This window comes from Astatotilapia calliptera, chromosome 18 (genome assembly GCF_964374335.1).
Source record: "Astatotilapia calliptera chromosome 18, fAstCal68.1, whole genome shotgun sequence".
NCBI classification, from domain to species: domain Eukaryota; kingdom Metazoa; phylum Chordata; class Actinopteri; order Cichliformes; family Cichlidae; genus Astatotilapia; species Astatotilapia calliptera.
In genome coordinates this window covers 33,493,009-33,520,774 of record NC_137439.1, presented here as the reverse complement: position 1 = coordinate 33,520,774, position 27,766 = coordinate 33,493,009, and the positions used below count along the sequence as shown (strand labels likewise).

Here is a 27,766-nt window from a genome sequence, read left to right as displayed (position 1 = left end):
AGTGTGTGAACATAGCACCCGGTCCATGAGCTGCTGGAAAGTGGTTGGGCTCCAAACAAGCCGATTGGAAGTGTGGGAAATTGGTGCAAACCATACAGAGTAGAGAAAGCCATTTTTTCCTTGGACTCTAGAGACAAGGGAATTTGCCAGTAGCCCTTGGTTAAATCCAGCTTCGTGAAAAAGCCAGCAGTGCCAAACCAGTCCAGGTAGCTCTCTGACCTGGGGAATTGGGTAGGCATCATACTGCGACACCTCATTCACTTTGCAGTAGTCGACACAGGAATATACTGACCCATCTTTTGTCACTATGGGACACAATGGGGCTACACCATGCACTGTGTGTCTGTGTGTGTCTCTTCTGTTATTTCCAGCTTTAGTATTTCAGCCAGTTCGTTCTGAACAATTTGTCTTTTATGTTCAGATAACCTGTAGGGCTCTGAACGCATCGTCACACCAGGGCGTGTTTCAAAATGGTGCTCTATGAGTGTGACCGGGCAGGGGGGTGATATCTGCAAAACATTATTGCAATGTAGCAATATCCATTCTTTCAGCCTGTGTGAGATAGTTATCACCACGGAGGAAGGATGGTATGGTGGAATTTGGCAACTCCGACCCCAACTCATCTCTTTCCTTCACCAAGCTCACCAGAGAAGTGGTTTCAGCCTCTCTCCGTGCTTTTAGGAGGCTGAGGTGATATATCTGTGTGGCTCCTCACTTGTCTGACTGTACCACTTCATAGTCTTTTTAAATGGCCGGGTGGTTCACCAGCTGACATTCCGGGCAGAACACACACCATTGGCGCACATCCGCCTAGATGCCTGGCCAATAACATCGGGCCATTATTTGTTCCGGAGTTTTATCATACCCCATATGCTCCATCATAGGATAATAGTGAGCTGTTTGGAAAATCATTTTTCCAGCAGCTTTTTGGCACCAACAACTGGGCGTGTTCCTTTTCTGTGCAAGTGTCACGACTCACTCGATACAGCCTATCTTTAAATGATACAAAATGTGAGCAGGTTAGTGCTGCGTCATGGTGCACCATGTGACCACCAGTTCCTATCACTTCGTCGAATGCTGAGCATAAGGTGTCATCATGAGACTCCTCTAGTGGGAAATCTGGCAGGAGCTGGCAGAAAGTCAGCGTTGAATAGCGCCACATCTGAGTGTAACACAGACACAACATGCCGTCATAGGTCGTGAACGCATCCCCACACACTACCCCAACCGATTATTAAACCCCGCCCAATCTGTCCAGAGAATTAAGGGATGCGTCAGATCGAGGGTGTTTGAGGGCCAGTGACATAGAACACCTGATCCACCTCCATCGGTGGGTACTCTCAGCTGATGTATCCTGGTTGCCTGCACTTCCAGCACTCCTGGCCCGGCGTTCTTGTGGTTTCTGGTGGGTGGGGCGCAGCGTCTACAGCTGCCAGGACATGTGGAGAGACCTGCAAGAGAGACAGAGTTAGCGTCCCATGGCTGTAGACGGGAAGATGACTGCCCCGCAGCTTCCAAAGCTATAGCAGAGGTGGGGAACCTCCTCGGGGCCGGAACCAGGCGACTCTCCACTGCTGGTTGCACTGCCTCCTCTGGCTGTGCTGCCACGTGGTCTTCAGCTAGTGTGACCGCTGCATGCAGGCTTGCGGGCCGATGGCAACTGACACACTGTGCTGTCTCCCCTGGAAACCCCTCAACAAACTGCTCCTGGACCACCGGATCCAGCTACTGTGCCTCCTCTGGTGACGGTCCCGGCTGAAGGCATCATGGAGCCGCGGAGCAAACGCAAAGGTCTGATCTTTCACCCCCATTCCACTGCCGCAAAATTGCTGCCAGTGAGAGGACAAGTAGGTCCAGGATGGCTCCACGCACATCTTCGAAGCTACATCTAGACGCCAGTGGCAAGCTTGAGCCTCCCCCAACAGCAGTGGCAACAGCGCCCATTCCGCTGCCGGCCGATGGGCCACTGCCCCACCCCTCTCCTGCAGCTGAGCCACAAACTACACATTGAGCACAAATTCAATACAACAGTCATTTGGAACTGCTTTTATTATAGTGTAAAGGCCTACAATATTAGAGCGAGAATACCAGTGATCTCTGAACCTTAAGGTTTTTCTTAATTTTCATTAAACATTATTATCATTCAATTAAAATAAGAAGTTCTGCTATATTCATGCAGTCAAATAAACATGAACATAACAAAGCTAAGTACACAACTAACCTAGCTGTTTGGCTCTACTTTAAAATTCTCTGGAGATCTTAAAATCCTTCACCTCCCCTCTGCCTTCCTCTCCCTCTCTCCTCCCTAGGTGACAGTGACAGATTGGTGTGTTTGGAGGACGGGCTGTGGTCTTTGCCAGAGGCCTACTGCAAGATAGAATGTCCAGAGGTGCCAAGCATATCCGATGCCAAGCTGCTAACAGCAGACTGTCTAGCTTCAGGGCACGATGTTGGCTCTGTCTGTCGTTACAAATGCAACCCAGGCTTCTATGTGTTAGGGAGCCTCAAAAAGAAGATACGACGGTAAGTTGGGCAGAAATGCTGGCAGTACAGTCAACAGAGTAGCATTAGTCAAAGTTCATTCACTATTTAAGTATTAATTGCAGCATAAAGCTTGAAACACGCACAAAAAAATGTCTTCTTATTCTAATTCCAGGCGTTTCGTCTTCTGAATGATTCCTTAAATTATCAATGGGAAAACTTTTTATTTCAGGCGTTTACTTGTTATATCCAAATGGGACACTAGTCAGCATAGACAAACCAAATTAAATACAGTGTTTAATTACACATGCCTCCATGCGTAATGGAGGAAATTCTCTCTTTTCCTTTACTTTACAAGATTCCCATTACGCACTAGTTCATAAAATTAGAATCTTTGCTTTAGATTTTTTTTCTTAATCACTGTTGTAACAATGCATCCCATGAACACCCAGAACCCAAAGGGGAAAGTTTTAAATATCAATGAGTATACAGCTTTTAAGAGGTATTCTTTGGCCCATCATCCACATACCTATATTCAGTTTGGGAGCAAACTCACATTAGGGTCCAATAAAATATGTACTGCTGCTAACTGGGCCTCGTCATTCCTTTGCCAGTTGTATTCCCCAAGTAACTGCTCATTACTGAAAACAGATCCCATGTTTATAATGAAATGAGGGTCTCCTAACAGGAGATGCAGCCTGTGGCGTAAGTTTATGTCCTCCTTCAGGAGTCGGCTTTCTTCACACATTTCAGACGGCGTTGGGGGGTCAGGATGGTCTTGTATTTGAAAGCAGATTAATAAATACCAAACAGAAAGGCTATTTGATATCATAGAAAGCTTGCTAGTGATTCTAAATTTACCACAGATATGAATCTGAGTGGGATCCGTTAGCCTGTCCAGGATGTGCCCCGCCTCTCGCTCTATGACATTTAGATTGGATCAGTACAAGAAAATGGATGGATGGGTAGATGAATGGATGGATTTTACCCCAAATTTCTTTGCAATCCAATGAACAACTTTTTATTTGGAAGTTCCATTTGCAGCTGGGTGTCTTTATGAGTTATGCTTCCTCCGACATGAGTGAACATTTTAATAACCCCTGATGCTTTATTAGTTCAGCATGTGAAAGTAAAAGGCAGCCGCTATTAAAGAGCTTTAAACAGGCTTTTTACTTTTACCTTTGACAGATGTACCCACATAAATATTATAACACACACTGTTGCATTTACACCCAACATGCAGCACACAGGAAATATTGTTTACACTGTTGTGTGTTCAGCGTTTCTTACAACACGTGCTTCAGTACATCCCAACATTTTTCCATGTAATGTGTTCAGTTGTCTGGTCAATGTCTCATTTGTAAACCTTCCTTATAGCTTCACGCAAAACAGCAGTGTGTGTTAAACTGGATGAGGTCTTGTGATAATTCGGATCATTGAGAGATGTGTGTATTACCTGTTGTCTCTAGGAAGCACTTCAAGATAGAGTGTCTGGAAGGAGGGCAGTGGGAGGAAACTGGCTGCGAGCCGATATCGTGCCCAGCCCCACCTGATCTATTCCAGGGCATGTACACCTGCACCAATGGCCTGTACTATGACACCGTTTGCACCCTTCAGTGCTCGGACACAACAAAAAATGTAAGGTTTCAACAGCTGTTAATTTATTTAACACCTCAAAGTGCTTGTACACAGTCATGACTAGCAAAACGCTTTTAGATCGATCACAAGGAGAGTGATTCTGAGTGTCAGTTGAGTTCGCTAAGCTGCATGTTGTTAAATGTTTTGTCAAAAAGCCGAAGAAAAAAGTGGTCTAACACCTCTACTCCAAGTCATGCTGTACAAGTCAGTTTCACAAATCACACAATGCCTGACTCCTAACATGGTACAGTAACTGTGACAGTGTTCATGGCTAATGCATTAGTATTGCCCCAGACTTCTAGAGGAATAATTTTGGGGTCACCCAGGAGCTCTTATGCAGGGTAAGTGAAGTGTGACAAAACCTCAACAATGGCTGTCATTGTAAATGTTTGAAAATGTGTCCTGCCAGCAGGAGTCCAGACTGTGGACAGCATCATGGTCAAACCAACTCTGAATGCTCTGAACAAACAATGCTTTTTTAAATAGAAAACACACTTAACACAAAATAATTATTCTAAAAAGCAATTAAAGTTTTTCATATAGGAAGGTGCAGATTCACACAGGAGATTAAAAAAGATCCACTTCGGTGATGACTAAGAGAAAAGACGGGATTAAGTGCATGTAATCTACACGGGCATAAACAATGAGAAAGACAGCAAATAACAAATATAAAACACAGCAGACAAGAAGACTCATATCTTGCAGAGAAAAACGGATACTGCCCCAACATTAAAATCTAATAATACTGTTGGTTCACGTTTTTTGCAATATTGACCTCTGCTACTTCCATATAACACAAATGATACAGAAGGTTTACAGAGTTCACATATTAACTTGGAAAAACCTGATCAGCATTAATTAACAATACTGACTGTCAATTAACAATTTATTAACAATAGTTTAAAGGCAATAAATAAACATTACGTATTAAACGAGTCAAAATGGTCACAAAGTGAATTACAAAATAAATCAGCAAATCAAATTTTAATACTGACTCTTATCTTTTTAAAGGTAAATCTTTTAGATCAGCGGTCCCCAACCACCGGGCCATGGAGCGGTACCGGTCTGTGAGTCATTTGGTACCGGGCCGCGAGAGTTGAGGCCTGGGTGTGAGATTCATGGTTTTCAGGGTTTTTATCATTGGTTGTTTCCCTGTGTCTTTTGCCGTGTGTTATGAATAAATCTTCTTTTTTGGGGGGGAGTGGTACTGCTTTTATTTTGTTGTATTTATCCGAGACACCTGAAAGGGCCGTGAAAATATTGTTGTGACGCAAAAAAGGTTGGGGACCGCTGTTTTATGGTAAATGGCCTGTACTTGTATAGTGCTTTACTTAGTCCCTAAGGACCCCAAAGCACACGTTCAGTCATCCACCCATTCACACACTGGTGATGGCAGCTACGTCGTAGCCACAGCCACCCTGGGGCGCGCTGACAGAGGCGAGGCTGCCGGACACTGGCGGCACCGGGCCCTCTGACCACCACCAGTAGGCAACGGGTGAAGTGTCTTGCCCAAGGACACAACGACCGAGACTGTCTGAGCCGGGGCTCGAACCGGCAACCTACCGAATACAAGACGAACTGCCAACTCTTGAGCCACTATCGCCCACTAGATCGCTACAACATCCTGATTTGGATTGGTGAAACTCACATCATTTTCGCTTACATGTGACATCGCTCCTAGGATTCAGCTCTGTGGAATAACTGAAATTCAGATTTCACATACAGTTTTGTTTCTTCTACAAATTCCTACAAACAGCCATGAACCTGTATTTCCACCAAGTATTTTGTTGCTATAGTGAGATTCATGTGTATACATGCAAAAATGCCCAAACTGGGACAAGTGTAGACTTTCCATTGTGGATTTTAATGCCTGTATTTGTTTCCAGATTGAAATTCGCTGCACTAAGGATGGAGAATGGACAGCAGAATTTGTCATGTGTCCCAATCTCCAGGGATCTTGTTCTGCTCCTCCAGATCTCAACTCTGTGGAGTACAGCTGTGACCATGGGATGGCTGTTGGTGAGTGTGACCTTTAGATTTTCATTCTTTCTGTGAAACTAAATGAAACCATATATATCCTTTTTGGCTTATCTGGATGGACACTACATTTTTTCTACTTTATTATAATTCTTAGACTTCTACATTATTGTGTTTCTCATTTTAACTTTTTTTTAGGTGCTGAATGCTACCCAATATGCATTATGGCTGTAGACTTGGACCTACATGACCCGGTGGTTCTGCCCAATGGTACTACAGTCAAGTCTTTGAAACACTGGATGGTTCCCAAAAAAGTTCAGGTGAGATACCTTTGGAGTAGAGTATCGGTATACTGGGGGAATGTTTTTTAATTAAAGTTCAACACATACCCAAACATGGAGTGTCCACATCCTTAAACAGGAGATCTTCTGGTCTTGTCCTCTACGTGCTGAAATGTTGTGATGAATGACGAAATGCTGAATTGAAAAAAGTTGTTTGTACTTTACTTTGCATGTCATCATTTTCCAAATCAAAGCAACCCAGATCCAAACCATAGATTTCTAGGATGGTAGATTTACCTACTGCCTCTTAGAGAACTACTTGATCCCAAGTGACGTCCCAGATTACATAACTTGACTAGTGTGACTAGATTTTTTTGGTTTTTCCAAGATCAGCAAAACAATATATGGTAACACACACAATGTTGGGTTAAAATAGTTCCTTTCCATCATATTTCAGACGTGTTTATTTTCTCAAGAAAAAGTAGAAACTTTGGCACAATGTCACAAACTGGCTCAAGGTATGTGACAAAGAGGGAGTCCACACAAGAAGTTTACTCAAATAAGAAAATTTGTTGTTACTGGAAGGTTGATGCCAGGTAAAGTGGAAGTTAGTAGTTCTTCTGAACCAGCTTTTATAGCCTGGAAGGCCAAGGTGAGCTGGATCAGCTGACAACCCCTCCCTCAGCCAGCCAATAACCACCCAGTGTAGGCCAGGAGGTCCTTTGTAAATGTGACACCCCTCTTGCCGTCTCAATGTCACAACAGTAGTTTTTACAGCGTAGCTATTGTTTCTTAAATGCTGGTTTGAGATACAGTTTACCTGACTCACGCTTGATGCATATATAATATTCATACTTTCAAGGTTCATTGATTAATGTTGAACTGTGATCGCAACTTGCATAACTGGGTGCAGCTGTTAGGTTTTTATGATAAGTGATGAGCTTGGATGTGGTGAAAAATAACATGTTGTGATTGGTAAAAAATAACCACAACTGAGAAAGACATTGTGGTTTTTGCTACCATTTGGAAGCGCACGGTAGGTGTTACAAAACTGCTGTTGTTTTGCTCACTTGCTGCCAAGCGACTAGTCCAGAGCAGCGTGAAAGCTGATACGTTGACAAACAGTGCAGAGATTTTTACACAAAAACACCCATCAGGATGAATAATGTGTCCAAACATCTGGTGCACTTAACAAAAGCATGAAGTAAACTGAGCTACTGCTCCAGACTGATTCACCTTTAATGATAAGCACAAAAACTAAGATTGTTCACGGTTTGAAGCCAAGGAAAATAAAATGCTGAGCACTTGCTGCCATACATTTTGCATCAGAAGTCGCATGTCTTCTCTTTCTCACTTGTCCAGAGATAATATTATATCTCTGATTCCTCAGAGAGTCTTTTGTTAGTATTGTTTCAATTCTTCTATTTTATTGTTTCTATTGTTATTATTGTATCACACTGTAGTTTTTAATTTTATTGTTATTGTTAAGCACTTTGTGCAGCATCGGCTATTGGAAATGTGCTATATAAATAAATCTGACCTTGACCTTGACCTTTTGCTACCTAAGTACTTGAAATCACACTCTTGCAACCCAAATTTTTGATCGGCTTTTTTGACAATAGTCTTCCCTATTATCATCAATCAATCAATCAAATCTTTATTTTGAACTTTTATGTAAGTAAGTGTTAATGCACATACAAAAACAAAAAAACAAAAGAAAACATGAAATCAAAGAACGCCTGGGGTCCGTTCTTCGTACCTCGCTTACTACATCCAAGATCAAATCATCGCGCTAACTTTGAGCTCGCCATTCCGGTTCTCCGAACACACCTGTTGTTGACGATTAGTACAGCTGGATGAAGTAATGTGAGATCACTGGGTGGCTTAACAGGGCCTACGCATCGATAGTAGAAACATTGATCGGCAACCCTTTGATTGGTCGGCGAAAATGTCGAAGGAGCGCGCTCAGTATTTTTCGGCAGCAGAGCAAGAACTCTTGATTGAGGGATTTCAGGAGTTTCAGAGTTTAATTAAAATGCAAGGGAACACTGCAAAGGCTGCAAAAGCAAGGAGAGAGGGCTGGCAGGAAGTTGCTGACAAATTAAACTCATAAGTAATTTAATAATAACAATAATAATGGAGTGGATTGATATAGCGCTTTTCAAGGCACCCAAAGCGCTTTACAATACCACTATTCATTCACTCTCACATTCACACACTGGTGGAGGCAGCTACAGTTGTAGCCACAGCTGCCCTGGGGCAGACTGACAGAAGCCAGGCTGCCATATCGCGCCATCGGCCCCTCTGGCCAACACCAGTAGGCGGTAGGGTAAATTTATTATATTATATTACATTATATCCCCTTTCACATTAGAGTCACAACAGGACCCACTAGAACATGGGAACAAGTAAAAGTGAAATATAAGAATATTCTACAGAATGGTAATATTTATCACTTATATTGCTTTTAGTCTCTTGGACAGAGACCCTGAAATAATCTGTTTGTTTGTTCATAACAGCAACCAAGAAAAGGGCAGAGCAAAAAAAGACAGGTGGTGGTCCTGCACCCCCTCGTCAACAAGTTGGTTAAGTGAATAATACCCTCACGGGAATATCGATATCTCTCAATGAGCACACTGTCGCGCTGAGCTAAAGGATCCTGTCTATCCCGCAATATACGCTGAATTCTGAGAACTCTCCTTATCAATCTTGCACCTTCTGCAATGGGTGGCTCGCGTATACGTATTACTACTCTGAAATATGAATTACATCTGAAATAATCAAATACATGAAATAGAATGATTAATAGTACATTTCCCTTTTTTTAGGATATGACCTGTATGTATCTGTATGGAATCAATAAAAGGATCAAGTGCTGCATTATCTTTAGTTACATTGATAATATTTATTTATGGTAAAACAGTGGTAAAATATCGCTGTTGCTTTCGTATACATGAAGCGGACATACCTGCGTGGCCGTGATCTAATCCTGTTTACATAAAGTAAGCCTGCTCCCGAGCAGGTTTACGCTTACGGATCTGTTGCTATGACAGCAAGTCCCGGAGGAGCTTCGGGGAACCGAACGATCCAAGATCAGGCAAAATCGTCAACAATCAAATCCAGCTAACTTACTTAGCGAGGTACGAAGAACGGACCCCAAGATGCTAAACACATAAAGGCTGATATACACCATTGAGCCCTGCTCTCAAAAACTAACTGATATAACTGATATTATCGATTTAAGAAGTTAGTGCTGAAAGTTGAACATTTTTAAAACATGTTTAACACCATCTTTTGTCAGTAAGGAAAATGACATCGTGTGGTTGGTTAGTTACGGCTAATAGACTTATATTCGTTTATGTTAGCTAACTAGTGACAGAATTGATAACTCAGAGGAAATATTTGAATAGTACCTCTGGGCAAAACATACCCATCAGTGGAGGAGACTGATGGGTATGTTGAGAAAATGATATTCTTAAACAACTATTCAGTTCAATTCTGTTTTATTTACACAGCGCCAAATCACAACAGTAGTCGCCTCAAGGTGCTTTATATTGTAAGGTAGACCTTACAGTAATACATACAGAGAAAAACCCAACAATCACATGACCCCCTATGAGCAAGCACTTTGGCGACAGTGAGAAGGAAAAACTCCCTTTTAACAGGAAGAAACCTCCGGCAGAACCAGGCTCAGGGAGGGGCGGGGCCATCTGCCACGAGTGGGGGTTGGGGTGAGAGAGGAAGACAGGATAAAGACATGCTGTGGAAGAGAGACAGAGGTTAATAACAAGTATGATTTAGTGCAGAGAGGTCTGTTAACACATAGTGAGTGAGAAAGGTGACTGAAGAAGAAACACTCAATGCATCATGGGAATCCTACAGCCTACACCAGCATAACTAAGGGAGGATTCAGCGTCACCTGATCCAGCCCAACTTTAGCCAAAAGGAAAGTTTTAAGCCTAATCTTAAAAGTATTAAAAAGAAATACATGTTCTGTGATTTATAAGCCGATATATATGAGTTTATTCATCCAACCATTCTTTTAACCACTTGTCCAGTTCAGCGTGAGTATCCAAGCTGTCATTTTACAACAAATGTGGTACACGCTGGAGATCGTCAGTCCAGAGCAAACACTGAGTGATATTTGGGTTGCTAGGTTAGGTGTAAACCTAACCTAGCAACATGAATGCCTTTGGATTTTGGGTGGAAACTATTACCCAGAGAGAACCCACACAGCTACAACGAGGCCCCACACAGAGTAACAGTAGCTAAAAAGCTATGCAGCTATCATAAGCAATACATTTGTACACATTTTTGCATTTTTAAATAGTAATAGTTGAAGAGGAATTACCCTTTTTTTTTTCTACATTCAGGTTTCAACTCCTCAGTCATGAAATTTTAGATTTGAGATCTTTTTGGTGGCTTTAAGTGTTCATTTAAAGTCCTAAATTGAGACCATAACATGTGCTCAAAAGTAATATGTTGCAGTGTGTTTAGTTAGTAAAGAAAACACAGAAATATCAGTTTAATTTTCAACAGAAACCATTTCAAGTGGTCTGTAAGTAACTGAGAGTGTCTAAAAATTAATCTCTGTCAAACTGCAGCTGACATTTTCCAAATTCATCATAGAATGAGCTAATGTGTTTCATATCAGGTATCTGATTGAATCACTGGCAAGATAGTATCTTTAGGAGTTTTTTAGAAAACATTTTTATTCCCAGCTGCATCAGCTAATCACCCAGCAAAATTCACTACATGTGTATGCGACTGTGTCCGTTATCATTCAGGACTTGTTGGATTACTGGAAATCGCAGGCAGATAGTGAGAGTAAAGGTTCCAGTTGACGTCAAGCCTTTTAGGAATTACACACATTTCTCATAGTGTATACACAGTGTATACAAGTCGCCATGAAAAAAAACAACTTGGAATGTCAGCTCATGGGTCTGAGTTACAGGGTTGTTTTGCTTCAAAGGCGGGTCATGTTACTCAATCTTAGGAGTCGCTTCTACGTTAATGCTGTTGCAAACAGTGCTCCAGTTTCGTCTTACTTTTGGGTGGTCAGTCAGCCCACCAGCCAGTTTTTCCGCCCTTGCCAAGGTCAAATAGTTGGATTGAGGTCTGGTTTCTTACGCCATATCTCTGACACTGCCTTGTGATTTTGAGGGATTGTGTTATCTCAAGTACTTCGGAATCAGGTCTCCGTTACTGGGTCAGGGTGCACAGAAAGTCACAGGGGAGGATCCACTTTCTCTGTCCATATTTGTTAGTTAGTCAGTCTGCTGTCTACTAACCACCTTGTAAATTCTTTGGGTCAAAAAATGGCAGAAGACCACAGCCTCACCCAAAATTAACCGCAAAATATTGACTTTTGCATTTCCTTAAGTTGTACAAAAACATGATTTTTCTCGCATGACAAATACTTCAAAAAGACAACAAATATTCATAATGTACTGCACATGTCTGTGAAAACAATAGGATATCTATGGCTTCCAGTCAGAATGAATGCAAGATGTAGTTTTATTCATTTTTATACGGTTCAAGGCAAGCGAGGAAAATTGACTTCCTGCGAAGACAGTAACTGTAATCTGACTACAATATTAGGAATGGAATTTCATTGTAAGCACACAGGGGCCAGGTTTTACACACTGTGCTGTTTTCTTGTGCTTTCTTTAAGTCATCCATAGGTCAAACGCACAATTTTGCACACAAGACACTAAAATAATATTAACGAGTAGGATTCCTTTCATCATGCTTTAGCCAACTACTGGTCACTCTAAAACGGATTAATTCTCATCTAACCCCAACTTTTTAGACGGCATCCAATAATAATCTAATCGTTGCAGTGACATGCGGTCATTTTTACGAAAAGGGAAGCAGAGACGATGACTGACTTCATGTCAGAACATGCTGTAAAGCTCTATGCTCCAGTGTAAGAGTCTTACCTGAGAGACAGTTCTCAACATAATAACGCTGATAACACAACAGTCATGTTACCAAGCCCAATACAATATCAATGAAAAATAAAGGTGGTGTATTAGTGAAACAGCTGGTCAACCATGGGATTAACGTGACAGTGCTGGTGAGGTTCTGCACAAGTTCAATTTGATAGTTTTATTAAACTGAGCACGACAGGCACTGATCTCCATCATGAAGGCTTTCTTTGCTAATGTGCTTCTCTACATTACACATTGGCTTCGGTGGTTAGTAAGAGAAAACTGATAAAATTATTAATCACATGGTGCTTTTTTACTTGCTGATGCTTACTTTTACTCCCGACAATGTGAAGAGTAACTGATCTCAGAACAGTGAAAGCAGAGCCAGCAGCAGTTTGTCTAGCATGCTAGTCACCCCTCAGCTTTCCATGATATTACATAGGCTTATCTAAAATGCACATCCACAAACAACAAGAAAAAAGGTCTTGTAGTTTATGAGGCATTGTTAACGGGGCATGGATACTGATATTAAATAAACCAGTTATGCTATAAATTTCAATAGAGTCACAGAGAAGCAGAGTTAAGTGTGCTTAAGAGACAGTAACCACCTACAGCTACAAGATAGCAGTAATGTAAAGGATGGTGCAAAGATGCCAGTAGCATTGTGACAGTGTTGTATTTGAGGTAAAAGCAGAGAGACACTCTAACTTGGGTCCGGTTAAATTGATGTCCAATTTAGGGCTTTACTAGTCAAGTATTGCCTGCCCTGCTTGCCCTGATGGAATGCCGCTGAATAGTAGTAGTCTCAAAAAATCACCGTTACATAGTCATTCCACAAGATCCATCAAATTCAGTCATAGAAGTCGCACTTCTCAACAGACAACAAAGTGGTTTTCATATTCAAAATGTGTATCAGACACTCAGTGACACCCTTCCTTTGGAGGTCAACTGAAACTCAAAAAAATTGCTATAAAAATGTTTTTGTGTCTAAGTGTAGTATTATTTTCTATGGCAAAGACTGCAGCGATCCATTTCCTGTGGCTGCATTGCTTCACTAATGTTGTTGTGTGCTTTGTTTCCCAGAGCATAGTCTGCACAGGAATGATGAAGTGGTACCCTGACCCTCAACACATTCATTGCATCCAGTCCTGTGAGGTAAGCTTAGAAGCAGCCAGGCAGTTCTGAATTAAACTTGGACATTTGAAGTAACTCTTTTCTTTTTCCCCCAATCTACTGTGCGTAATTCTATTACACACACTTGTCTTTGGTAAAGTATCAGTGAAATTCTATCTGAACATAGTGCGTCTCAAATGTGCTTTCACATGCTACGAAAGTGTAAATATCAGAAGGATCTCATTTGGTTTTGCCCATATCTCAGCACTCTGTTAGTGCTGAGATATGGGCTAATAAATCCTAAAAACAACTGCACATTTTTGGGCATAACCACATTAAATTTACTGTCTCAGACGGAGCTTTCCAGTAATACAAAACATGAAGCAAAACATGCCGTATCCCTGTTGTCATCACTACTCAAGATACTAGAGCCAGTGTGTGATGTGCTTCATTTTCATGATGACAAATCACAGGCAGAAACTGATGTTCTCACACTTTACAAGAATCCCTTTCAAATCTGGCCAAAGAAGCTTATTTTTCCAAGGGGTCCTGGCATTGCCAAATGGTGGATTGCCTGCCAAGCCTAATGGATTATCTGAAAAAGGAAAATAAATTAATCACTGGCTTATGCTAGATTTAGAGTCATTATTTAGGCAGACTCAAAGCTTAGTTTAAAAGCAGTCTACAACAAAGATTTTAAAACAAAGACAATTTTCCAGTAAATCTACGTATATTTGCAAAACATTAGTTAGAATTCTTTAATTGGGTACCTTTAATATTTCACTGTACATTATTTAGCGGGCTTTGTCATATGCTGGTGGCTAGGAATTCAATACAATAAAAAGGCTAAGCATCGTGCACAAATAGTTCAATTAAATTCAATTCAGTTTCATTTATACAGCGCCAAATCACAACAACAGTTGCCTCAGGGCGCTTTATATTGTAAGGTAGACCCTACAATAAAACATACAGAGAAAAACCCAACATTCATATGACCCCCTATGAGCAAGCACTTTGGTGACAGTGGGAAGGAAAAACTCCCTTTTAACAGGAAGAAACCTCCGGCAGAACCAGGCTCAGGGAGGGGCGGGGCCATCTGCTGCGACTGGTTGGGGTGAGAGAAGGAAGACAGGATAAAGACATGCTGTGAACGAGAGACAGAGATTAATAACAAGGATTGTAATCGTGTCAAACTGAAACGGAATCAGCAACACAAATATAGTCCCCATGATGTTATGCCCTCGGTAAAAATACAGAGATTTACACGTCTCCAAACTACACCACTCAGAAACCATTTTAAATATTCCCTAAAGTAACATTCTTCTTCCTTTTGATTATTCCCGTTTTTTCATTTGGTTTTTAATATGTTAATTACGGAGCATTTTCTTTTACTTGTTGCATCGATTTTGTCTTTAATTTCAAGAGGCTGCTACTAATGCGACTGCTTTGACATTAATGTGACAAATCAATAAAACCGGAACTTTTCTGGATCTGTAAATGTCCAAGTCAACAAAAAGTAAAATTTACATGTGGTAGTTCATTTAAGCTACACTGTAAAAAAAACTGTAATATAAAAGTATTTTACTGTGTATTTTACAGTTTTGTACTGTTCTTCTAAAATATCATTAAATTTACATAAATAGACTGATTTTACATTTCAAATGTAAATTAAGGTAAAATCACTGTAAATGTAATAAAACATAATTTTCTTGTTTTTTAAATGTATCTGTCTGTACATATGCATATATAGATTGTTAAAATACATTCACAAATGTATCATGATTTCACAAATATTTGTCCATTATTTAAAAGATTGAACTGTTAAATTCAAATGTAATGCTATGGAAAAATGCCTTTTCCAAGCGCTTTTAGACATTAAATTAGGAACATTTTAACGTGATCAAACAATGAAATTACCTATAAACAAGGTCAATGAATGTGGCAATATGAATCATAATACATAAATATACAGTTAACAGTTGGTTTAAATAATAATGGATTGCATGCCCTGGGACAGACTGACAGAGGCGAGGCTGCCATATGACCCTCTGGTCATCACCAGTAGGCGGAGAGTCTTGACCACGGACACAATACCGAGAGTGTCCGAGCCGGGGTTCGAACCGGCAACCTTCTGATCACAAGGCGAACTGCCAACTCTTGAGCCACGATTGCCCTAAATTGCAATGATAATAATACTTATGTGATGTAACACAAGCTTATAGGACTCATGTTATATACTTTTCTATAGCATTACATTTGAATTCAACAGTTCAATCTTTCAAATAACGGACAGATATTTGTGAAATCATGATACATTTCTGAATGTATTTTAACAATCTAAATATGCATATGTACAGACAGATACATTTAATAATCATGAAAATTATGTTTTATTACATTACAGTGATTTAACGTTAATTTACATTTGAAATGTGAAATCAGTCTATTTACGTAACTTTAATGATATTCTAGAAGAACAGAACAAAACTGTAAAATGCAGTAAAATACTTTCATATTAGGAGGTTTTCCTACAGTGCAGCCATACCTGCGAGCTTGTGGTTGTTAGTTCACATTCATTGGCCGATGCTTAGCGTCATGTGTCCCAACATCCAATGGCATGTCACATTGTTTTCATGGCCACACCCTCACCCCAGGTGCAGAGGCCTATTTCTGTTCAGGAATGTTGGGAATACTTTGAGATTTATATTAATTGCAATTCCTACCTCTACATTTATTTTTTTTAAATATATAATTAGCACAGCGTGGCCGTGCAATGTTTTATATGGTTTTTTTTTGTTTTTATTCCTATTAATTATATTTTCACATGTTACCTCTGAATTATTGAATCAGACCTAGATGACATGACATTTTCAGCACAATTATAATTCAAATACTCCTTTAATTATTGATTATTCTCATTAATTTTTGATCATTTTATATATTTTTCCATAGTATTACATTTTAATTTAACAGATTATTCTCTCACATAACAGAGAAATATTTGTGAAATGATGATACATTTCTGGATGTATTTTTACAATCAAAATATGCATGTGTACAAAAAATATATTTAAAAACAAGTAAATTGTGTTTTACTATATTTACAGTGATGTTATGTTATTTTACCTTTGACATGTAAAATCACCGTCTACTTATGTAAATTTCATGATATTCTAGAAAGACAGTACAAAGCTGTAAAATATACAGTAAGATACTTTGACATTACTATTTTTTGGAACAGTGTACCTTTCAAACTGGTTAGTATTTAGTAGTAGTTTATTTGTTCTGACATAATCAACACAGTTGATTAGGTGATGCCATGTGTCTAAGGCCACTGTAGCATAACTATAGAAAGACTTGTGACCTGTAGTTTGTATTCTAATTGAAAAGTGGTTTAATGTGCAATTTAGCATGCATTTCAGTTCACAAATACTGTAGCAATGACAGTAAATCACCTAAATTCATAAAACCAGAGAGTTTTTATTTGGCATTCGCCTTCTTGGTTCAGAAAAGGCTGGAACTACTGATGGAACACATAAACTGTTGATGTCTCATGGTATTAAAATATTCTTCCCACCTGCCAGCACTTCATTTTCCCCTTCCACCTTCCCGTGAATGTTGCTAGGCAAAACAGTTGCTTATAGCCCACTCCTCCATGACAACACTGTAAATTATACCAGACCACATGTGCTGCATATGCTCTATGCTCTCATCCAGATGCCATTGCACCCTCTTTGCACCTTGCCTCTGTTTCCACTCTTTCTTAAAACCAACATAGACATCCCGTGCAACTACCATACCAAAACTGTTATATGTAATGTTTTATCTACCTTTCAGTCCCATAAAAGGATTACATCACAGAAAAAGACATGTCTTCACCGAGATCATAAGAACAAAGACTGTAGTAAGAGTGTGCAGCCAGAGAAATGCATTGACTTATGCATGACTTCATATAAGGCATTTAGGCACGGAGGATAGAATCCATCTGCTGAAAACATTTGGTAGAGGGTCACAGTGCTCCCCTTCATCTCATCATAAAATGCTGTACAGTATCTTTAAAATCAGTAGTAAGGTACAGCTAATGAAGGATTAAATGATTAAGCAAAACATGGATTAGGTATATCTGTGTTTTTGTCATTTAACAATAGTTCTGCATAAACAGACAGACCTCCTGTGAATGAGTGTTATGATCTGTGCAAGATGCAAGCTATACTATAAGTGTGACAGTGGAATATACAGGCTTCTTTACAGTTGCCAGGTAATAGCTAAACATGTGGTAATGATGTGATTATAAATGGACTGCATGTAAACTTATCTTTCAGAATAATCTACGTTCTGCTCAAAATACTTTTTTTAAATGAACATATCAAATACCTGTTGCACTACATAGAATTATCCATCCATCCATTGTCTGCCACTTACTCAGGTTTGGGTCATGGGGGCAGGAGTCTAAGCGGAGAAACTCAGACTTCCCTGATCCAGCTGGGCACCGAGTCCTTCCCAGGCCAGCTAATAGTATAATCTCGCCCGTGACTCCTGAGTCTGCCCTGGGTTCTCCTCCCGTTAGGACATGCCCGAAATACGTCCCCTAGGCGATGTCTAGAAGGCAATCTAATCAGATGTTTGAACTGATTCCTGTCAATGTGGAGGAGCAGCAGCATCCAAAATGACCAAGCTCCTCATCCTGTCTCTAAAAGACAGCTCACGAAGCTAATTTCATTCTTTGGCCACTACCCAGAGCTTGTGACCATAGGTGAGTGTAGGGACATAGATTGACCAATAAATCAATAACTTTGCTTTTACGCTCTTTTTTTAAAGCAAAGCTGTATAAAAGAATTTTACAATCTTAACATCAGAAAAACAGCCACCTCCCAAATATACATACCTTTAAAACAAAGACCAAAGAAGCATCAAACAAAGAGTAAAACTCCCTGAACTGTCCTACCTGGCAGAAGAAATCTTTTCTTCTCTGTTAGTGAGTCATATGGAGAAGAGAAAGGGGGAAACAGTTTTCAGAAGGATGTGCAGTGACTGGGGTCAGGCCATGTAAAGAATGATATAAATTCCTGGTAGGAAATAAAAAAAACCCAATCATATAATATACTGCTGCTTGACAGCAGAGGGTTTTCTAGAATTCATACCTGTGTTATATAAACTTGGGTGAAGAGCTTGTCAGGTGTGGATGACTACTCAGAATATTCGTGTAAGTGAGGTTTGGGATTGGCTGCTTCTGCTTTTTATGCCTGTTTCTTTTACACTGATTGGAGTGGAGTTAAAGATAATACACAAACCAGCTGACCTTTTAATTACCCGTACGGGACTGAAGTGGATAGCCAGTTCTTGCTGTTTTAATATTATTCCTGGGTCTGTGTGTTTCTTGTGATCACAAGATATTTTCTGCCTGGAAGGGAATGTAAATACTAATTAACCTCAGCATGAGCCCTGGCCTCCAAATTAACCTCATCTGGGCAAAGTGTGGGGTCTGCTTATTTAAACAGTTTTCAGCAAGGAAGGACAAGCATGGGAACGCTGACAAAATCCAGAATAAAGGTCAGAGCTGGAAATTTCAAATTAAACTTGCCATTAGGCTAAGCAACTTTTTGTCATGAAGGTTATTCAGAGATTTACATACAAGCTGTGATTGTAGTGAAACATCTGGTGCAATTACTGGTAAAGTATTTACTTAGAGACAGAACAATTAAATAGATTTATTTTTGTCCGTGGCCATTTAGTCAGAAAAGGCAAGGGGATTTGTCAAGTAGGGAGTTCTTTGAAGTGAAGAGAAATATCCAGAAATCTTCTCAGCAGCTGCTCTCTCCCCCTGCGCAGGTTAGGTAAAAGTCTACTGTTAGTCTTTGAAATATCTCCATCAGCTCATCAGAGGAAACCAAAACTATCTTTGGCACTCAGCACTTATTTTCATATTGTTGGCACGTCAGGCCCTTCAAGCCCTTAAGGTTCAGTGGAAAACATTAAAAAGACTTTCATCATCGCGTTTAAGATTCTGTGTAACTTTCATTCCAGAAAATTGCGTGCCACTCCAAAGTTTCTCCAGCAGGACTCCCACACTGGCCAAGGCATTGCAAAAAACTGTTTACACTAAAGGTATTCTAAGTAACTTAAAGCATATCAGTCATCAAATTATGTCCATCTACTTTATTTATCCTAGGTCAACAATGTCAAACCAAACCTAGATTGCTAAATTGCTTTGAAGAATCTTTGTAGTCATCATTTTTACTTCATCACAGTGATTCAGCAGGACTGTAAACTGGATATAACACTTTACTCATCTCTGCCGCATTCACACCTTATGTACTCTAAGGCTATATTACTGTAGTGTAACTTTAGGACCGCATCAAAATCACTTAAAGCTTTCCCTTCCATATAGTTACAATTATTTAATTGCTACGACTTGCCAGTGCAAGGTTTGCTGTTTAGCAAAATAACAATTAATGCAAGGTGAGTTTATATTAGAGATGGCACGATACCACTTTTTTTATGTCCGATACCGATACCGATATCATAAATTTGGATATCTGCCGATACCGATATGAATCCGATATAGTGTTTTTTAATCAACAAAACTGTTTTTTAAAATATCTTGCTGCATTTTGCAAGTCTGCAAGTTCATACTCAAGTTTAAAACAACAACTACACTAAAGCTATTCTGTTATACCTGTATACAAAAAAAATATTTCATAGTTCAGCAATACTGATCAATCTAATAAACTTAGACCTACACCATCCTCCCTATTCTGGTATTTTAAAGAGTACTTAGCGTAAATATTAAGCAACCTAACTAATAGGGTTCCAACTCCCAGCAACAACAAAAATAAATAAATAAAAAATAGGGAACCACCCCTCACGCTCCACCTCATGATGCTTAATCGACGTAATCAACCTTAATTTGATGCAGTGTGAAAAAAAATGCACAGAAATCAATTATTTTTCAAGAAATATTAAATAGATTCAACATCAACATCTTTCTTCAACAAAATTGCAGACTGCACAGATGGTACCTTCCCAAAGGAAAAAGTACTATAGCTTACTAGGGTATATATATTAGACTTAATAGTCACTATATACAGTAATTGACTTCTATTCATTTTACATCAAATTAAAACTTTGGGTGTCAGATAATTATTTATTAAAAGCTAGACATTTTAAATGAGAATAAGAAAGAAAGGTATGTCTTTGTGCCCCCTTTTCCCTGTTAATGCCCTATCGGCCCCCCTGGCTAAACTTTGCTAGATCCGCCCCTGCACAGTTACCAGCCGTCAGCTACGTAGAAAAAGATCCTGGTGTAGAAAGTAATATTAAATAAATTCTAACAACAGCTGATCAAGCTTAAACGTGCTGCTGTTGTTCAGCCGCTGGTTTGCTCTTTCTGGCGCAAAGTGGACCAAAAACAAACGAGAGACAGACTCGCGACAGAAAAGCCGATCAGCTGATCATTTAAGCAGTTTCACGATTGAAGTAGCAGCCGGAGCACGAGAGGCAGTCGCTTGTTAAGCTTTACAAACATTCAGAGATGGACTTACACACTTGCTTTACTTCTCTCGGGGATAACTTTGTCGGAGATGAAATGCCAGGTTGCTAGCGAAGCTCCACATGCTATCCAGACCACCGACAGGTCCCGCATGCCACAGCTGCTCTATCACGTGATGCATACTGCTCCAACGTGCTAACGTTCTGAGGTGCTTTCGTGATATTTAATGGATCGGATTACATTTTTTATTTTTCTCCGATATCCGATCCAGTAATTTAGGTCAGTATCGGACCGATACCGATACGTAATATCGGATCGGTCCATCTCTAGTTTATATAAGAGTTTATTTGTAGTAATCAATGCAAAAATGGTCATCTTGAGAAATTATGCCAATGGACCAAGGTAGCGCCAGGGTTTCTACAAAGATATGCAAAAGGTTGCACTCTAATGAAACAGAAACCACATCTAACAACAAGGGCTTGAAGTCACCATCCATGGAAAACAGAAATGGGAGCCTGGAGATAACTGAAGATGACTGCACTCATATTTGGGAAGGCCAGGCTAACGCCCAAATGATGTTATTGCGTTCTGCCTGAAGAACAAGCTTATTTTTGAAGTCTGCAACTTTAAAAGGAAGGCTTTTCAGGCATCGGATAAATGTTGAAGCCAGAGTGGTAGATCAAGGGCAGACTGCTTTAATACAATATTAATATGCTATTCAATAATTTTCACAGGACAAAGAGGTGACAGAAGATCACAGAGGGCACCGCTTTTTTTGTCACTTTATAAAATCTCTGACAAACTCACAGCTTAGCATGCCTTACTATAGTGGTTTTACAGTTATTGTGCACTGTAAACACTCCTAGGAGTGAGACAAAATTTCAACACAACCGTTTTCCCGTCTGTGTGAAACAGCCTGTGACAATCTCATTAGTTTGTTTTATTGTATTGTAAGAGGCAAAGACATTTACCAACCAGCTTGTAGCATTGCAGCATTTGATTATGCCGTGTGAGATTTCTTTTGCTTTACAGTGCCCTCTAACATGCATCCATACCCTTTCCATATGCTTTCGCAAAATCCAATTTTCTTGTTCCCTTTGGTTCAGATCTCTTTTTAGCATCTTCAGCTCCACCCCCTGTCCAGGTTATGCTTTTAGAAAAGGTTGCTTTGCTGTACTCTCTACAGCTCCCATTTCTTGAGCCAGTGGGTTGTACTTCTAGTTAGTGGTTTGGTTTATGTGTTATTGTATCCTTGCTGTTCTAAAGAGCTTGGAAAGAAAAGCATCTGGACTTCTTTAAGATGCTTGAAGACGTTTCACCTCTCATCTGAGAAGCTTCTTCAGTTCTAAGGTCACATGGTGGAGAATCCTACATTTAAGTCCTGGGGGAGTGTCCCCCAAAAGTCAATGTGTGAAAACGGGTGTAGGTCACAATTAGCCCAGGTTTTTGGGTGAACCCGCTGTGAAACCTAGCCCCACCCTATCATGTGATTTCCTGAGGTCAGATGGCCCAGGGTGTGAGTGGGTGTTACGGTGTCAGGGACATAGATGCTTCTTTCTCTCTTCTTTCAAACCATCTGTCCTCTCTGTCCAAAATGTGAACATCCTCGAAAGAGTGACCTTTATCCTTAAGATGCAGATGGACTGCTGAGTCTTGTCCTGTGGAGGTGGCTCTTCTATGTTGTGCCATGCGCTTGTGAAGTGGCTGTTTGGTCTCTCCAATGTAGAGGTCTGGGCATTCCTCGCTGCACTGTACAGCAAACACCACATTGTTAAGTTTGTGTTTTGGCGTTTTGTCTTTCGGGTGAACCAGTTTCTGTCTGAGCGTGTTGCTGGGTCTGAAATACACTGGGATGTCATGCTTGGAGAAAACTCTCCTGAGTTTTTCTGATACACCGGCTACATAGGAGATGACAATGTTGTTGCGTCTGTCCTTCTTATCCTCCCTCGCTGGTGTCTGGTCTTCTTTTCTGTGCATCTTTGCTGACTTTAAGAACGCCCAATTAGGATATCCACATGTTTTAAGAGCCTCCTTTGCATGTGTGTGTTCCCTCTTTTTCCCTTCATTCAGGCTTAGAGGGAACATTTTCTACCCGGTGTTGTAAGGTCTTGATTACTCCAAGTTTGTGTTCCAGAGGGTGGTGGGAGTCAAAGAGGAGGTAGAAAGACAAACTCAGCCAAGGAAATCACATGATAGGGTGGGGCTAGGTTTTACAGCGGGTTTACCCGAAACCTTGGCCGATTGTGACCTACGTCCGTTTTCGCATCTTGACTCGTGTGATTAGGCAGAGGATCAACAGGGGGTTCATGACCCTTTTGAGGGACACTCCCTAGGACTTAAATCTGGGACTCCCCACCATTTGACCTCAGAACTGAAGAAGCTTCTCGGATGAGAGGTGAAACATCTTCAAGCAACCTAAAGATATCCAGACGTTTTTCTTTCCAAGCTCTTTAGACTACGATGACCTGGATGACTGAGAACCTTCACAGACATATCCTTGCTGTTAATCAGAGACTTTGTTGTATACGCTCTCATAATTCCCACCATTCCCAACTGTTAGAATGGACTGAGGTTCTGTTTGACAGAAACTCTGGGTTATTTTTAGTGGAATTGAGTGCCTACAAAGTATTGAGACGGTAAAAGAGCAATTCATCATTATATATATGGTTGTAACAAAGTCTCATGGCACGCCTGAACCTTAATTGTTGGACGCCACCACCAACACTATGTTCAGTCTAATTTTGATTTTCTGTTATTCAGATATGCAGGCAGACCATTCTAACCTGCGTCCAGCTGACTGCTTACTCAAGGCCCAGCTAAAAGTCACCTACCTAAGCTAGCTAATAATGTTTGCACATGGCATATTCCATAGCAGCAAAGCCAAGAAGTCATGCATCTGTTAAATCAACAGAACTTTAGCTGTTGTATTCAGTAACCACAGATGTAATCATCTTTGACGTAAGAAGCCATCTTTAACTGTGATTGAGATTTCTTTATGTTTTGTGTGACTGTGGTTTATTTAACCTACCTTGGGAAGTGCTTTGCTGGTACAGTCACATGCCCACTTGTCCACTGAGCTGAACACCCAGACCTATCTCGGTCAGTAGACAGCAATCATCCTCTTTCATTAGTTACCCGGTTTCGTGAGCTTTGCCAGAGCTGCCAGTGACCACAAGATGGATTTCCTGGTATGCCTGAATATACAAGTTGAATTGGCCTCTGATTATTCAGCACAAGTGTTTATTTTGATTCCTTGATATTTTGTTTCATGGAAATATGTCCCAAACAACTTAATTGTGTGGCAGTGTGTGCCACTAAGTAAAATTCTGTTTTCTGGGAAGATGCTGAGTCATTTTTTTTGGCATTCCCGGTGTTTCATGTTGTGCAAGGTAAAATTCATATTTGGGGAAGGATTATTTCTCCAACCATAACAGTGTTTCTTGTTTGTAACTTGTGTCTAGCCTTTTGGAGGGGACGGCTGGTGTGACACCATAAACAACAGGGCCTACTGCCAGTATGATGGAGGAGACTGCTGCCCATCTACACTCTCCACCAGGAAGGTACACAAACACACTTTTCCAGAGCCACACAAGGAGACACACATCAATTTCAGTTGCTTTGATACAATCAGGTTTAATTTGTTTATGCTATTTATTATTGTTATCATTATTATTATTATTTGTTGGGTCATTTTTAATAAACAGAACCTTCAATCTACTGTAAAAAAAAGTGTTATTTGGCTTCCTCATTTTCAATGAAGATGGAGCTTAGAAGCTGAAGGCAGATTCTTCCTGTTTGCAGTAGTAGAAATCTGTGTCTTTTGGCACGAGCACTGTGCAGGAGACTTCTGCTAAGCAAACAAGCACAGATCCCTGCTACTTTCCCCTTGCTCCTGTTAACGACTGCGCCTATTTAGTCTCCCTCATCTGTATTTTAAACAACGGAGGAGACTAGCGGCACAAGCTTTTCCAGTCAAATTGTAAATAAGCAGGTTTTCATCACGCTGCTACGCTGTTTTCACACCTTCGACATGAAGCGATGGACGTCGGCACAGACTTGGGCATGAAGCGCAAATTTCACCGTATTATTTAAGCTGTGTTCCAAAATAAGCTCTGAATGTAAACGTCTCTGGTTTCAATTTTAATGTGTGATGCAGGCGTGTAACATAGATGGCATTTTAAAATGGAATTTTCTGTTGGGCTTGCAAAGGATCCCCTGCACGTCCCTCTATTTGAGGAACACGCTGGCCGTCTTTGTTTATTCATCCTAACATACTTGCCCTGGTGACAGCTCGCTCATGCTCGTTACGAGATGCAAACGTATCGCGTTACACTAATTGCGCTAAATGATTGCTGTATATATTAAGTGGCTAAGAGGAATGGTATGAATAATAATGAGTTAGCCCAGGTCAGCCTGTGGTGGAAACCAGGCCACATAAACACATCTTTTTCCCCTTATTTTTCTGTGCTTTCATGAGAACTTCTCTCCCCTGTTGACATTTAGGAAGTCACTTACTCCCCAGCTCTCCCACCACCGTCAAATATACTCTGTTTGGCTACTGTAAAGCCACATATTCCTGACACTCTTTGAGGGGGCCCTGCCTGTTAATTCATATGGCCTACAGTTGGCTGAACCTCCGCTGTCTCCTTTATGTCCGCAGCACGCCATGACTCACTGGCAGCTCCTTCTTAAATGGAGGAGTTCAGCGAGTCTGCAGCTGCCGTCATAATAAATGAGCTGCCAGACTGCCACTAACTGCTCTTTTACAGGGAAAGGGAGAGGTGGAGGGTATAAGTGTGGGAGCAGCGAGGTGTCTGACGGTCTGCGGTTTCCTCGGCCACTGTAAAACAGCAACTCAGCAAGCGGGGGTCGTTTCAAGGAAGTGAACTAAACAGCCATGAGAGTGTGCATCCTGACTGCCGCGGCTCCAGCAGGGTGATGGAGCAAGAGGGGGGGTAATGAAGGCTCAGCCTTTTTCCAGAACTCTCTGTTTCTATGGGGCTCGATGTATGCAGGTGTAGGCAATTACAGGTTTTTAACACAGCGTGACCCACATTGCTTATTTTCACTGCCGCCACACACAAAAAGCCTGGACGTTCATGACATTTCAGTATTATTAATCATTCAACATAAACAGATAATGTTGATAATGTTTCGATTGTTCTGCAGCTGTGGCCACTGTGCATATCTGAAATACTTGATATACTTTGAGTCAATAGTCATATGTGATGTTGTTTGGTTTTATCCCGTGGGGCCTAGGGCTGTTCGATATAACGATATCTATCGGATATAAAAACGTCTGTCGTTTCATTTTACGCTATCGTTTATTTCGTGGTGTCGCAAAATAAACTGTTTACGGCAATATTGTTTCATCGTTCTGATGGTCACTGTAGTGGCTATATTCATTTCCTAAAGTTCTCTCTTTCTCTTATATTTATCTTATACTTCTCTTATACTATATCTTATATAGTATATAACCACACTAAGGACGGACAAGCCTTTGTTTTTATGCGTTGTCGTTAGCAACAACGACGGTAAAACCACGGCGTGTCCGCTTGTTCCACATAAACCTTTCACAATAAAGCTCAAGATCCTGTTGAGACTTTTCAAAATAAACTGAATCACGTGAAAGATGCAGAATGTTTACGGATGAGAAGTAAAAACGAGCCGCCAGGTGCTAAAAAATAAACCTTAGACTCAAACGTTAGAACAGGCTTTTCCCCGCAGCACGCCGTGTAATAAATACTCACAAAGAAAACGGCGGCCTTTACAACTTATGTCTAAAAATGTATAGTTTCATGCATCGGTTACAACACTCGACTCCAGCTACATGACGCACAGCTGGAAACACTTCAGGTCGAGCTGCCCGAGATTCACAGAGTTTACAGAAAATGTTACATTTTTGTGATTTATATCGTTATCGGGACGATAGATGTCTTAATATCGGGACATGAGATTTTGGTCATAACGCACAGCCCTAGTGGGGCCAGCTGACTCCTTTTCAAGGAGCTGGAATACTCGAGATTTGAATCAGGTAAGACTGAATGATTGGGCAAAAGGGAAAAGTTACGATGTGAGCTGCCACATCATCTGTCGAAACACTCACGCTTCCGTTAATTTAACAGGAGTGTCTGTTTTTGTCCAACAAGTGGCCAAACCAGAAAGGGCTGTGGGGCTGCTACACGAAACGTTTTCGTCACGCGGGTTTTGTTCGCGAATAGGTTTCGGCAAACAGCAGGAGGCATCTCTCAAACACAGACTTGGCTTTTGTTTGTGTGGATGAAGTAAAAAAACAACAACAGGCTCGTTCTCTCCATCCAGAGCTTGTTAGGCTTTCTTTCTGTCAAGATGAAGCTGTTAGGGAAACATTTAATGGTCGTGCCAGCCCGGCTTAAATGCGAGTGCTGGCATTTGAAGTGAAGCTTGCTCTTGTGCAGCGCTTTGAGAGCCCTCAGCGAAAGTATCACCCTGCCGTCAGGGTCCAGAAATAGGTGCAGTCAGCAGTGAAGGCTGACAAACTGCTACCTACAACTCTCCTTCTTACCTTTGCTCATTTTCTCCCTCTGTCTTCTACACTTTTCTCTCCCCTGCCTTCTTTCGCTCCGTCTTCCTCTCACTCCTCTCTGAGAGCGAATGTTTACATTTCTTGCAACAGACTGCTTCACGGGGCACCAGAGTTTATTTTGCAACCTGTGGTGATGGCTCGCTTCCTAGACAAGAGCTGGCAGCCTCTGGTTGTTGATTCTTAACATGTGTTCATCCGTTCACCTCCATGGCGGTGCGTTCTGCCCTCCTTTCCCATCCCCCCCGACCCTCAAGGTTTTTCTTGCCGTTCAAAGGCCACGTTGAACCAT

The 27,766-nt window shown here is 40.8% G+C and overlaps 1 protein-coding gene and 1 long non-coding RNA gene across 2 annotated transcripts in view; one reads left to right on the top strand and one right to left on the bottom strand.

Annotated features, from left to right (window-relative positions):
- The window catches only part of pappa2 (pappalysin 2), a 96,295-nt gene that overhangs the window by 66,744 nt on the left and 1,785 nt on the right, over nt 1-27,766 (top strand). The window contains exons 21-26 of the mRNA XM_026150132.2: nt 2,310-2,523; nt 3,951-4,119; nt 6,006-6,138; nt 6,295-6,416; nt 13,394-13,465; nt 24,374-24,472. Of these exons, the coding sequence (XP_026005917.2) occupies nt 2,310-2,523; nt 3,951-4,119; nt 6,006-6,138; nt 6,295-6,416; nt 13,394-13,465; nt 24,374-24,472 (809 nt within the window). The remainder of the gene's footprint in view (nt 1-2,309; nt 2,524-3,950; nt 4,120-6,005; nt 6,139-6,294; nt 6,417-13,393; nt 13,466-24,373; nt 24,473-27,766) is intronic.
- On the bottom strand, nt 1,321-27,706 carry LOC145422028 (uncharacterized). The gene is made up of 3 exons (XR_013903404.1): nt 27,457-27,706; nt 23,941-24,106; nt 1,321-1,451 (listed from the first exon to the last, which is right to left on the bottom strand). It is a non-coding gene; the product is annotated as an uncharacterized LOC145422028 (long non-coding RNA).